At 38.5% G+C, this 13,460-nt stretch overlaps 1 protein-coding gene across 5 annotated transcripts in view; it reads left to right on the top strand.

Annotated features, from left to right (window-relative positions):
- The window catches only part of AFTPH (aftiphilin), a 68,215-nt gene extending 57,524 nt beyond the window's left edge, over nucleotides 1–10,691 (top strand). For 4 of the 5 annotated variants that reach the window (XM_040458269.1, XM_040458266.1, XM_040458267.1 and 1 more), the window contains 2 exons: nucleotides 2,426–2,549; nucleotides 9,558–10,691. In XM_040458269.1, the coding sequence (XP_040314203.1) occupies nucleotides 2,426–2,549; nucleotides 9,558–9,702 (269 nt within the window). In that variant the 3' untranslated portion in view covers nucleotides 9,703–10,691. The remainder of the gene's footprint in view (nucleotides 1–2,425; nucleotides 2,550–9,557) is intronic. The other variant, XR_005785459.1, reaches the window with a different exon arrangement.
- Nucleotides 10,692–13,460: the final 2,769 nt, after the last annotated feature.

Here is a 13,460-nt window from a genome sequence, read left to right as displayed (position 1 = left end):
AGCTCCCATTTTTAATTTGCTCTCAGATTTGTTTTGTCATGAACCATACTGTAATTTACATGAGGTCGCTATTTTTGGACACCTAAAACCTGGTTTAAACTTAATTCTTCATTACATTTCAAACTCAGTTGAAAACCATCCATAACACAAATAATCTCACCATATAAAGAAGTACAGAAATCACCTGATAACCAGGCTCAGTATACACAACTTTGAGAAGAGCAAGTGGTTTCAGAAGCTTAGAGTTGTAATAGAAGTGAAATTAGCATGCTCAAATGCGGTCCTCATTACTTTGGAACCTTTTAAATAATTTTGTTCCATATTTTCATTAGTATGCTCTAGCTGCTGTGTAAACTTGATTACTATAAATTTGCTTTGGCTTCTTTTTATTGCTATTGGGTTTTGTTAAAACTTACCACCAAGCTACAGGTATCAGCACCTTTCTCAGTATTCCATTTCACCACTTGCTTGCACTTTTTCTGACTTGTTTCTGGGAAAGTCATTTTGTCTTAATTAGCTTGCGATTATTTAATTATCTTGTGTGTGAGAATTAGGAGGTTGGCATAGAACTTGGTTGGCTAGCTTTATAGTTATTTATACTATGCCTCATTAAGGTTCTGTAAAGTAAAAAAAGAAAACAAAAGAAAAAACAAGCAAACTCTTCCATTAAAAGAAATTACTACAATTTTTAGTGTAGAATAGTTATCTTGTTTTTGAAAAATACATAGTCCTGGTACTTTTCCTTTTTTTTTTTTTTTTTTTTTTTGGTCATTGTTTTAGGCTGGGGCGGTGGGTGTTCTCTCTCTCTCTCTCTTTTTTATTTCCCACTTTATTCTTTGACAGCCAAATGGCCAGTATTTTATAAACCCAACCAAATTTTTACTACCACTTTCCTGTTGCCAGTTGAAATGCAGTTGTTTACTCTGCATTATATATTAGACATCAGCTTAAATTTTGTGGTTACTTGGAATCCAACCTTTCACAGTGGAGGAAGGAGGTACTTTGGGTTCATTTGGTCCCTTACAGGCATCTACAATTATTTAGATTTTAATTGAAACCTACATACTTCTAGAAATACTAATAAAAGGCCTTGTTAAGTATATTTTGAAACTGTACCTTAATGAAATATTAAGAACTTGGGAGAGTCAACAAACATTTTCTATAGCCTTCCTCCCTTGTTGGACATGATAACTGTGGAAGCTGCTTTTGCTTGTTTGATTTCTGTAAACATCTGAGATCTGTTTTTACATCTGCTACTCATCTGCAAAGGTGGTTAATAGAAGGCAGTTCCTGATTTTTTTTTCTTACCCCTAAAATATCTTAAAAGGAGGAAACTTATAGCATCAGTATTTATATGTATATGTAACTTTATCTGCTGATCTTCAGAACTTTTTAGGAATAATAAGTAAAAATTGATGAAACTGTAAGATATTCTTCCTTACAATCTGCTTTTCTCTTACTCTGAAACTACTAAACTTTTTATCTCCAGTAACTTGCTGGTACCAAAGAGAGTATAGGATTAATAGGTTTTTTATTTGAGTCTTTATTATCCAACATTTAGCCTGAATCAAAAATATCTAATTGTTCTTTTCAGTGTTTTTATAGTCATTGTTATTTAATATAAATCTGTATTCAAGGGAAATATAAAAATACATGTGCATATTTTAGTGAAGTCAGATGGAGAATTTTTATAGACTTTTATAATCTCTCTGACCTCATCTTTATTTTGAATTATTTAAACAAGATCAGATATGAGACCATAGAAATATAATTAACCCTTGAGACAGTTTTCATTTTGTCTAAAAGTTGTGCTTTTATTATATTTTTCTGGGAATATTTAACCCTCCTTCTTACCTGAAAAAACAACGTGGTATATAATTTATCATTAGTAATAATTTGATGCTGTGAGTAATGCTTCGTGTCCTCATGGTCAGAATATATTTAACTGAGTCATTTACCATGTTTGAGACTTGGCTGTTAGCTTCCAAATCTTTTGGTGAGGAGTAAAGTAATGGAGAAAAGATGGTTGGAGAGGGAAGTTCCAAAATGAGGTTAATCAGTACATTTGAACATTGAAATGTCATGTAACAAACGTGAACTCTATGAAACATGGATAACTTTTATCGCTAACTAATCTAAAATTGAGGGAGTTTTCCATAGCAGATAGAAATTTTAGAAATAATTGCGTGATAGCCACTACCTAAATGTTAGATTAAGGCTAAAGTACTTTCCTACTTCATAAAAACTCTGAAACATGGAATCTCTAATGTAAAAAATAAATTCAGTACTACAGTAGTCTAAAGATGTGCTATGCTTGGAAAAGACTCAGATGTTTACAGAATAATTGCCTTTTGCATCTTGGACTGTAGCTAATTGAGTAACCTATTGCAGCTTGCCATCACTGACTGTCATTTTATACTATAAGGTGTGGATCCAGAGTTGTATGAGTTAACAACTTCTAAGCTGGAAATCTCCACCTCAAGCCTCAAAGTGACTGATGCATTTGCAAGACTCATGTCCACAGTAGAGAAGACAAGCACATCTACCAGGTAAACAGCTAGGGTTCATTACACCCTATTTGGAATTCCGTGTTTAACAAAACTGCCTAAATGGGAAAGCGAATAAGTTGACAGTATTTCAATATTAAATGTGTATTAAAATTCGTGTTGTATTTATAAAAATCAATAGATGCCTAATTCCAGAAAACAGTTATCAAACTATGTTTAGTATGAACTTTATTAGAGCAGAGCTATTTCATAAGAGGCTGGAAAGGGCTGACAGATATGTTTTTCTCTTTTTTACTCCACCCTCCAAACTTCAGAGAGGAGAATTCTGATTAAGTATTGAGACCATAAGCCATTGTAGAAACAGTCCCTCTTTCTCTTCATAACCATTGAGATGATCGTCTGTGGGAACCCACTTTCACACTCCCAGAGTCATGTAGGTTCATCTTTTGAGTCCTGGCTTAAGATGGAGTAGCGGATGCTACTATTTTATTTTCTTCATTTTTGCTGATATGCAGCACCTCTGATTTGGGATGTGAAGGCTTGCTTTGCCAGGCTTTCTGGGAGGCCAGGGGCGTGGCCTTTAGAAAAGCAGTTCTGTCTCCGTGTCGGAACCAGATAGAAGGATTGTCACTTGGGCCTTGTGTTTAGGATTCAGGAAACCTTTAGGTTTACACAATTTAGCGCTGGAATAATAAGCCATTGCTTTGACATGTGAGCCATGAGAATAGGCCGGTTCCTAACAAGAAATAGTCATTGCGAACCAGGAAATCACTACTGCAAGAGCAAATTCTGGTTGATAGGCCTACTGACGCTGCTGTCCCAAATCCATTCTTCATCAGCGTCTTCAAGTGGAAATCTTGATCTGTTAGCTGCCCACTTTGGCAGAAGTATTATAGCCCTTAGTCCTAAATAAAAACATTCCTCTTGTCAGGTTCAGATTTATCTTTTGAATCAGTTCTTCTATAGAAAAGGATCCATTTAAAAAAGCCTTTTTGGGGAGGTTCTTGGGTGGCTCAGTCTGTTAAGCATCTGACTCTTGATTTCAGCTCAGGTCATGATCTTTAGATCTTTAGGTCATGAGATTGAGCCTTGCATCAGGCTCCCCACCCAGCATGGAGATTCTCTCTGTCTGTCTCCTTCTCTCTACTGCTTACTCTAAAAAAAAAAAAAAAAAAAAAAAAAAATATATATATATATATATATACACACACACACACACACCCATATATATGTATATACACCCATATATATATATGTGTGTGTGTGTGTATATATATATATATATGGGTGTGTGTGTGTGTATATATATCTCCTTTTTTTTTTTTAATTTTTTTTTAACGTTTATTTTTGAGACAGCATGAACAGGGGAGGGGCAGAGAGAGAGAGGGAGACACAGAATCTGAAACAGGCTCCAGGCTCTGAGCTGTCAGCATAGAGCCCGACGTGGGGCTCGAACTCACGGACCGTGAGATCATGACCTGAGCCGAAGTCGGACGCTTAACCGACCGAGCCACCCAGGCGCCCCTCTCCTTTTTTTCTTGTGAATAATAAATGCTTACCTGTCTTAAAACTTTGGCTTGAGTTTATCACATTGCCTTTCAAACTGTATTTTGTGCTTAAATATCCATTCATTCAATAGATATTTTATATTACTGATATTTATAATTATATAAGAGCATTATTGTAATTGTGGATACCCTTAGCTTTTCCCTAAAATAAACTTACAGCATGCACGCACATTTCCTTTCATCCACAGATTTTCTCTATTCTCATTGTTCCTATTTCTTTGTAGTAATGCCTCCTGACACTGTTAAAGCCTCCTGTTAAGTAAACCTACTTGTAAATGAAGCCTCTCTGGATTCTTTTTGCTTACTTTCTAATTTTTTCTTTTCTCAAAGCATATTTACAAGTCAAAATTCTTCTCATACAAATCTCGTCCATTATTTCTTCTATATATGTTAGCCAAATGTTACCTTTGACTTAAAAAAAAAAACTACTGATGCTTTTATTGTTTGGGCTTTCCCCTGCTTATTTTTAGGACAGTCTTTTCTAAGGACAGTCCTACTGTTTCCTTACCTTTTTTTCTCTGCAATCTCACTGAATGAACTATAGTAGAGTCCCAGTGATCAGAATTATGTCTTCGTGCCATTAGGAGGAGCTCTAAACCACATTTTTAACTTGCTTGCTCTTCTTTTTAACTCACCCTTGAAACATCCCTTGTACACCAGGGAACTTTTTAAACTCTTATTACCTTTAAGAAGTTATTTTCATTATTTCTCTTATTCTGTACCATTATGGAATGAACTAAAACTATTGTGTGTATCCTAAGGTTAGTGTTGTAACATTGAGAGCATTGAATTGCTCTCTAGTATCTATCCAGCTTCATGTTGAATACACAACAAATTGAGGGGTGCCTGGGTGGCTCAGTCAGTTAAGCATCCAATTTTGGCTCAGGTCATGATTTTGTGGTTCATAGGTTTGAGTCCTGTCCCCCCCATCCCCCCCCCCCCCCGCCCCATCTGTGCCAACAGCTCAGAGCCTGGAGCCTGCTTCAGATTCTATGTCTCCCTCTCTCTCTGCCCCTTCCCCGCTTGCTGTCTGTCTGTCAAAAATAAATAAACATTAAAAAAAAATTTCAACAACAAATTGAGAAAAAAATGAATTGCCAGCTTTGTATTCCTCAACTTTGAGGATTTAGTTATTTGAAAATGGTAAGAAATGCAAATATTGACAAGTCTTACAATTAGAAGGTAATCCTGTAAGATGTCCTCATGAATGATTCCCAGTCGTACAGGGAAAAGAAAAGGGGATGGCAGGTATCATTTCAGAAAATTTCGGAGTCTTTGTTGTTTTACGTTTTGTTTTTCTTTTTGTTTTTGAATAAAATAAACTACAGGAAGTAAAGCTCAGCAAAACCTTCTTGGCTATTGACAGTACACAGAAGATAGAGTGACTATAAGGCACGAGAGGGTTAAGAAACTGTGGTACATGTAGAGGAATTTGATGTGTAACAAACCGCATTCTCTTCTTTAAGTGGTTTTGCATATGTAAGAAAAAAATGACTTTTCACTTTTTAAAGAAATATGAGTTCTTAGTTTTAAAACAGTTCCATCTTCTTGCTCACCTTTTCTAATATAGAGAAAAATTTCTTCCTTATCAGAATCAGTGGGTGGCCACCTAGTTAGTAGCCACAGACCTCTAACGCAGGTTTATAGAAGCCAAACTAGTTGCCAAAAGGGGTACATACATCTTTTTTCTTTTTAATCTTTTAATTGAGATAGCCACATACCATAAAATCCATTGGTTTTTAGTGTGTTCACAGCATTGCACAACCGTTGCCACTGTCTAATTCCAGAACATATTTTTCACCCCAGAGAGAAACTCCGTGCTCATTAGCAGTTACTCCCTATCTGCCACTTTTCCCAGCCCCTGACATCCACTAATCTGCCTTCTGTCTCCAGGAATTTGCCTATTCTGATTCTTTCGTATACCTATAGTATGTGACATTTTGTATCTGGTTGCTTTCATTGAACATGTTTTCAAGTTCAGCCATGCTGTTGTGTGTATCAGTACTTTTCATTCCTTTTTATAGCTGCATAATATTCCTTTGTGTGATTACACCACATTTTCTTTATCCATTAATCAATTGATAGATACTTGGGCTGTTTCACTTTTCAACTATTCTGAGTAATGCTGCTGTGAGCATTCGTGTCCAAGTTCTAGTGTTTTCAGTTTTCTTGGGAGTGGAACTGCCGAGTCATGTGTTTAACTTTTTGAGGAACTGCCGAACTATCTTCCGTAGTAGTGGCACCATCTTACATTCCTTCCGGTAATATATAAGAATTCTAGTTTTGCTGCATTCTCACTGACTTTGTGATGATAGCCATCCCAGAAACCATTGCCTACTTCAAGGTCCGAAAGATTTATACCTAGGGTTTTTTCTGAGTTTTGTACCTTCAACTCTTAACATTTGGGCCTTCGATTCATTTTGATTTAATATTTGAATGTGGTGTGAGATGGGAGTCGGCTTCATTCTTTTACATGTGGATAGTCCATATTTGATGAAAAGACTGTTTTTCACCCTACTGATGGTCTTGGCACCCTTGTTGAGTTTGTTTCTAGACTCTCAGTTGCATTCCACTGACAAAAGGATAAATCTTAGCTAAAGAATATAAATCAAAATTAGGTCACTGCTTTTGGACTTGAAAAATGTTCGTGATACAACTTTTATTTTCCAATTCTCAAGCATTTTCTTCCTATATGCTAAAAAAAAAAACTAGATCACATCAATGCACATTGAGTACAGATGAATACACAGACTATGAACTCTGTAAACTTTGTTCAATTTCCTGTTGCCTCCGAGGAGTGCCTCTGAAGTAAGGCTATTGGTAAAAAGCCTGGAGTCATCTTTACCAACCATTTCTTGGGTGGAAGCTTCTACTTTGCTTTCCTTTCCCACTCCCCAACTGCACTCCACAAAGGAGAAAGTCCGTTTAGGTATAATTTTATCTGTTCCTGTTTTTGACAACCATTTATTGTTACAGCAGCAGTAAGGTAGATTATATAGAAAGTTAGAAAATGCATACAAAAAGTTAAAACTTAGTTTCACATTCTTACCACTCAGGTCGGTATAACTCCTTCTTTCAGATAGTGTATTCTCTCAGATAATTTTCTATGGAAACATATACGTGTGTGTGGTGTTTTAACCAAAAGTGAGGTTTTGTAGTCCATACTGAATTGAACTTACCCTTGCAGTCTGTTATCTCCATCTGTCCACTTCATATTTTTATTCCATATGACACCAAGGCTATATTCAGACATCCCCTCAATTGAATATTGGTTTTAACAAAGCAGAGAATGATTGTACCTGGCCCTTATGGCTCCCAAATCTCCTTTAATATGGTTTATCTACCACCATTCCTTTTGTTTTCAGTTTTAACACTAGCTTATTAAAAAGATCAGTCTAGGTGTCCTGTAGAATGTCTCAACTTCTGGATTTTAATCTGTTGGCTTCCTTCAAGTAGTATTTAATATCTTTCTCTATTCCCCTTATTTCCTGTAAGCTTTAGAAATTATATCCACAAATTATTATACTATATAAACTCAGGTAAAGCATTTTGACTGGTAAACGGCACAGGTGTTGAACCACATCAGAAGATGCGTGATATCTAGTTGACTCCGTCATTAGTGATGCCAAGATTGAGTGTTGGTGAGAGGCTGGCCTTTTCCATTATGCACTTCCAGTCTTTCACTTTGAGACTAAAAATAACCGGGGGGTGGGGTGCACCTGGGTGCTCAGTCAGTTGAGCGTCCAACTCTTGATTTCAGTTCAGATCATGATCTCGCAGTTGTGGGATCGAGCCCCATGTCAGGCTCTGCACTGGGTGTAGAGCCTGCTTGGGATTCTCTCTCTCCCTCTCTCTGCCACTCCCACTCACACACACACTCTCAAATTAACATTTAAAAAAAAATGAACTCTCTGGTTTTTCTTCACCAGATATCCACCTAAGAATTTTGCTGTCGTTTAAATGCAATTAAAAATGTAGATTTGGGGGCACCTGGGTGGTTCAGTCAGTCAAGCATCATATTTTGGCTCATGTCATGATCTCACCATCGGTGAGTTCAAGCCCCACATTGGGCTCTGTGCTGACAGCTCAGAGCCTGGAACCCACTTCGTGCTGTGTCTCCCTCCCTCTCAGCACCTCTCCCGTTCATACTGTTTCTCTCCTTCAAAAATAGACATTTTTTAAAAGTGTAGATTTTAATCAGAAAATACCAGATTGCTATTCCATTCTTCTGAGAAACCCTAGAACTGAGTATTGGTTGATCTGATGGTTTCAGTGTGCCTGAAGCTCGACCCCCTATTGAAGAACTTTGGTCCTAAAATTCTGATGTTTGATTTTTCAGTCATTCTATTAAGTCTTTTAATTTCAGCCTGATTTCAAAAGTGATTAACAGAAAAGTCTAGGTATGAAATAAAGGCCTATGTCTATCTTTCTTGTCTTGCTTCATCTCCTGACTTCTGTTCCCCATCCCAAAGAACATATTTAGGTGGAAGAAATAACTTGTGTCACACCTAATATAGTACCAACTATCCTTGACCATAAAAGAAAATTGGGCTTTTTAGAGTCAACAATTTAAAAATAAACTTTGGCCTAAAATTAATATCTGCATGACTACAACTATTCTTTCAATATATTTAATGTCCTGGAAAAAATAAAGGTTGGCTTACAATCATGTGCTCAATTTGAGCCACATTTGAGGCTCACTTGACATTTCTGCATCTCACCAGCTGGGAGGCCCCGGGTCAAAAAGAGTTCTTCCTGTGTTAGGCACTAACCCTCTCACCTCTAGTAGCAGGGGTCAGTGTAATAAAATGTCCTCCATCTACAGAACCCATAGGATTTGGGGATTCCCCCTCTCCCCAAGTATGTCCTGCCATTCTCCACGTCTGTGGAGTATGTCCATTGTCCATGTCCACAACCGGCTCCCGTGCTGCTTTGGGACCTGCTCTGTCTGTCCCGGTGGGGCCGAAACTGGGTGTTTTTGAGGTGAAGGCTCTCTCTCCTGGAATTCCCCATGGGGGATTAAGAAAGCCTGAGGTTAAAGTGACTTACAAGGTCTTGTGCCAGACATACTTTGTTTTATGTTGAAGTAATTTTGGTAGTTTCGCAGGGGGTCAGGGGGAAATCCAGTTGGGTGAAGTTTTATTAGGGCTCTGGCATTATATTTCAGCTTCGTAACATTTTAAAAGGGTGCCTGGGCAGTAGATGCTTCCAGCCTTAAGCAAATCTGTGGGCCGTGCGTAGGTCCGTGTGAATATCTACAGGGACGTGCCTGGCTGCAATGGGCATACATAAGAAGGACGTACGTCTTTGTGAGCGACTCAGCAGCTGGCAGAGGAAGCACACAGCACAAAGCTGTTAGGAAGTTCGGGACCTGATAGAGGAAGTCCCCACAGATCGCTGTCTGCCTTGGGAGTGGATTTTCTCCCATTTGACCTACAGCAAAGTCACATCAACACACTTCTCTGTTTTCATTTGTCAATAGGAAACCGAAAAGAGAAGAGCACCTAAGTGAAGAAGCCATCAAGGTGATCGCTAGCCTTCCTGACTTAACGTTCATGCATGCCAAGGTGTTGATGTTCCCAGCCACGTTAACACCTTCCACAAGGTCCCAAGAGAAAGCAGACTGATAACCGATGTGAATTGGACACTTTCAATTGCTTTTCCTTTCCTCCAGCCCTTCCCTACCATCAAAAGCATACCTGCTCTAATTAAAAAAAAAAAAAAAAAAAGTTCAGCTGATTTGTTGGTAAGCCGCACTAGAAAGGTATACATAGTAATGTATATTTATTTACATACTGAAGTCCTAAATTTATATTAGAAAAAATGTAAATAATCGGGGGTGAACATTTTTGAAGATTTATTCTTTTTGTGTTGCTGGGGTGTATACATTTATGTCTTTGTGAAATACACTGGTGGTGTCCTTCTTACAAAACTTTTGAAATAAAAAAAAATTAAAAACTCAAATCTCCACTGTCTGTGAAATCCCCTTCAGTCTTTTCAGATTGCATTGAATGTTCTATTAATTTTTCATATCATATGTTGAATTACTTTTGCTATCATAAATAAGCTCCAAAGTCTCCATTTAATTTTTTTTTTTTCAATTTTACGTGTGGTGGGTTTGTTTCAGATCTGGCTTTTGTTAACATTTTTGCGCTTTTTTTTTAATCTTTTCAATCTGGCATATTGCTATTTGACCTTTTGCGAGGTACTTAATTGATTGCTGTTTTGTTGTAGAGTATGGATCATTGTCAGAACTTGATTGGAGGGGTTTAAAGAGATTGTGTCTGTTTTAAATCAGTTTGGTTTGGAGAAGGACCAAATTATATGAATGTCTTACAATGAAATTTACTTGTTTTAATGATTTTTTTGTTTTATCGTACCACTATTTTTTGAGGATTTTGCACAGTGTAAAATGACATAATCATAGATTGCTATGGTTTAGGCTGTATATACAGTAAAAACTATGGGTTTTAAATGTTTGGGGAAATTCCTATGGAAAAAAGAAAGACATGTAGAGGAACCTCTAACAAGGTGAATGTGCATGCCCAGGTCTTTTGAGATTTCAGTGTGTAAATTTCCTTTTAGCTTACACAAAAATAAAATAATTTAAAAGAAATTTAGCATTGTGTTTTTGTACTTTGGTATCTGAGGGAAAATGTAATGAGTTTGGATATGAAATTTTATTCCATTTTAATGTATTTCAATCCAGAGGAAATCATTTGGTAGGGCTTCCGCTTTTTGAAACCAGAAGGAATTAGAATCTGGCCCACAGGAACTGGGTCATACTAAGCTGAGCTGTTTTTATGTAGAACATGAGATCATAAAAGAAATTCCCATGATTCACTATAATATATCTTCAACAGAATTGGCAAGGTTAAATAAGGATTTATAAGGGAATTTTTTTCTTTTCTAGGAAATACACGCTTGATGATGATGTGAGCAGAAAATTCCTAAAACGTTATTTTTAAATACTGTTCTTAGATATTGCTCCCACAGAGTCACATGACATATTTCATTAGAAACAGGCAGGCAGCCCGACCCCAATTGTACCTCGTGTGCTGTGGGAATGTTCCGTGGGACCCTGTGCCCCTCCCTCGATGACAGACTTGGGTCCTGCCAGTTTATCACAAAGGCCGTCGGAACCGTCGGTGAGTATGACGGAAGTGTGGCCTGGGGTAGCCGTGCCTATCCAGTCCATCTCCCACCATGCATCCAACCTTGGGGTTTCTTTGTGTTTTGTTTTTTGTCTTTTCAGACAAGGCTTTGTTTCAGAATAGGCACAAGTCTTTTGCCCGGTGGCCCTTCTGAATGGAAGGGTAACAATATTCCTCAGCAGAACTTCGTATGTGTCAGTGATTGAAGCCTAAAAGCCCTAAAGGGCCGCTTCTACAGTACATTGCAACTACCCTGTACTGGCAACCTTCACCAACGTTAAGTTCACGGCCCATTTATTAGCTGCACTACTGTGAGAGTCAATCGACTTGTCTTAGGCTTCATTTAAAAATGGGAATGATAGGGGCGCCTGGGTGCCTCAGTCGGTCGAGTGTTCAAGTTCAGCTCAGGTCATGATCTCACGGTTTGTGGGTTCGAGCCCTGTGTCGGGCTTTGGCTGACAGCCTAGAGCCTGCTTGGGATTCTCTGTCTCCCTCTCTTTCTGCCCTTCTCCTCATGCTCTCTCTCAAAAATGAAAAAAATTTTTTTAAAATGTTTTTTTTTTAATAGGAATTATACTACCTTCCTGTGGGGTTGTTGTATTAAATAGTAAACAAAATGTGTCACATGAGGATAGAATCAGTAAGTGAATGTAGAGTTAGCAAAACCTGTGATGGCTGGAGTCCCCATAGATCCAAGAAGCAATCACAGGAGAAAGGATCATGGAAAATAACAAGTTACTGCATTATTTAGAAAAAGTCAAGGGGCAGGGGCCCCTGGGTGGCCCAGTCGGTTGGGTGTCTGACTTCAGCTCAGGTCATGATCTCGCAGTTAGGTTCGTGAGTTCGAGCCCTGCATTGGGCTCTGTGCTGACAGCTCAGAGCCTGGAGCTTGCTTCGGATTCTGTGTCTTCTCTCTCTGCCCCTCCTCGGCTCATCCTCTGTCTCTCCCAAAAATAAATCTTAAAAAAAAAGAGTCAAGGGTCGCCTGGGTGGCTCAGTCAGTTAGGCATCCTTTTTCAGCTCAGGTTATGATCTCAGTTTGTGAGTTCAAGCCCTGCTTCGGGCTGTCTGCTGTCAGCGTGAAGCCTGCTTTGGATCTTCTATTCCCCCCTGTCTCTGTCCCTCCCCTGCTTGTGCACAGCACGCTCTTTCTCTCAAAAATAAACATTTAAAATAAAACAGAAATAGAAATGGTCAAGTGAACCTTCCTCATGAAAGTGACTCTGCTTTAATGACACAGAATGGATATTTCATCTTAGAACCACTTGTTGGTAAACCAGTTTTCCCTTTTGTTTGTCCCATTGGCCTTCGATGCTTAAATCACAACAGGCACATCCGTACTGGATTATCATAGGTTAAAGTCTCGCCTTGACCAGAAGTACTTGCACCAAACCAAGACTTAAGTTGCACCAGAAGGCAGCAGCGGTGGCCGGTGCGGGAAGAGCCCAAAGCGTCTCTACGGGTCTCAGCTAAGGGAGGGCTCGTTGGCTGCAAACGGCAGCTGACCGTCAGTCATTCTCAAAGTTAAGCAGGAGAACCCTGCAGAGTTGGGGAGAAGAAACCAAGGAGGCAGATCCCCTAAAAGCCAAACCACACAGAGTGGAGACTGATTTAACAATCAGCTTTGCGTTCTCAACACCTTAAAGCCAGCTCAACTCCTCCCCTAGCATCTTGTTTCATTTGATGGCCAAATGCAAGTAGCCATACATAAGCTCCCATTTAATCCGAGCCAGAGTGGGAAGTATAGGAGGAATGTCCCTAAACTGAGTCATGTCACTACTATTTTTGTGAGTCATTCTTTTATATAGAAACTTGTTCTTCCCTCCACATGATTATCGTGTTCTTTATATAGATCTTGTCATCTTTTCCTTCCCTCATGTTTCTTGAATCAGGATTAGGCTTGGCTGTGAGTAGCAAAAACCCAAAATACTGCATTTCATGTAATAAGATTCATACTTCTGTCACATCTGAACTTATCTGAAATTGGAACGTGTCATACCGTTGGAAGGGGTGTCCATTTCTTTGGCAGTGGTTTCCTTTCATGATCTACAAAATAATGCTGTCTTACAATCAATGACAAGAGTTGATGAAAAATGGTAATGGTGGCTTAAACAATAGAAGTTTCTTCCTCTTGCCTGTAAAACACAAGGAAAGCTGTTGGGGGCTGGTGAAGAGACTTCATAAGATCATCAGAGACTTAACCTCTCAACTGTGTTGTTGTTTCACCATTT

This window comes from Herpailurus yagouaroundi, unplaced genomic scaffold (assembly GCF_014898765.1).
Source record: "Herpailurus yagouaroundi ecotype Mexico unplaced genomic scaffold, PumYag 221, whole genome shotgun sequence".
Lineage (NCBI taxonomy): Eukaryota > Metazoa > Chordata > Mammalia > Carnivora > Felidae > Herpailurus > Herpailurus yagouaroundi.
The sequence above is the reverse complement of the archived record's forward strand: the minus strand, read 5'-3'. Positions and strand labels throughout refer to the sequence as shown.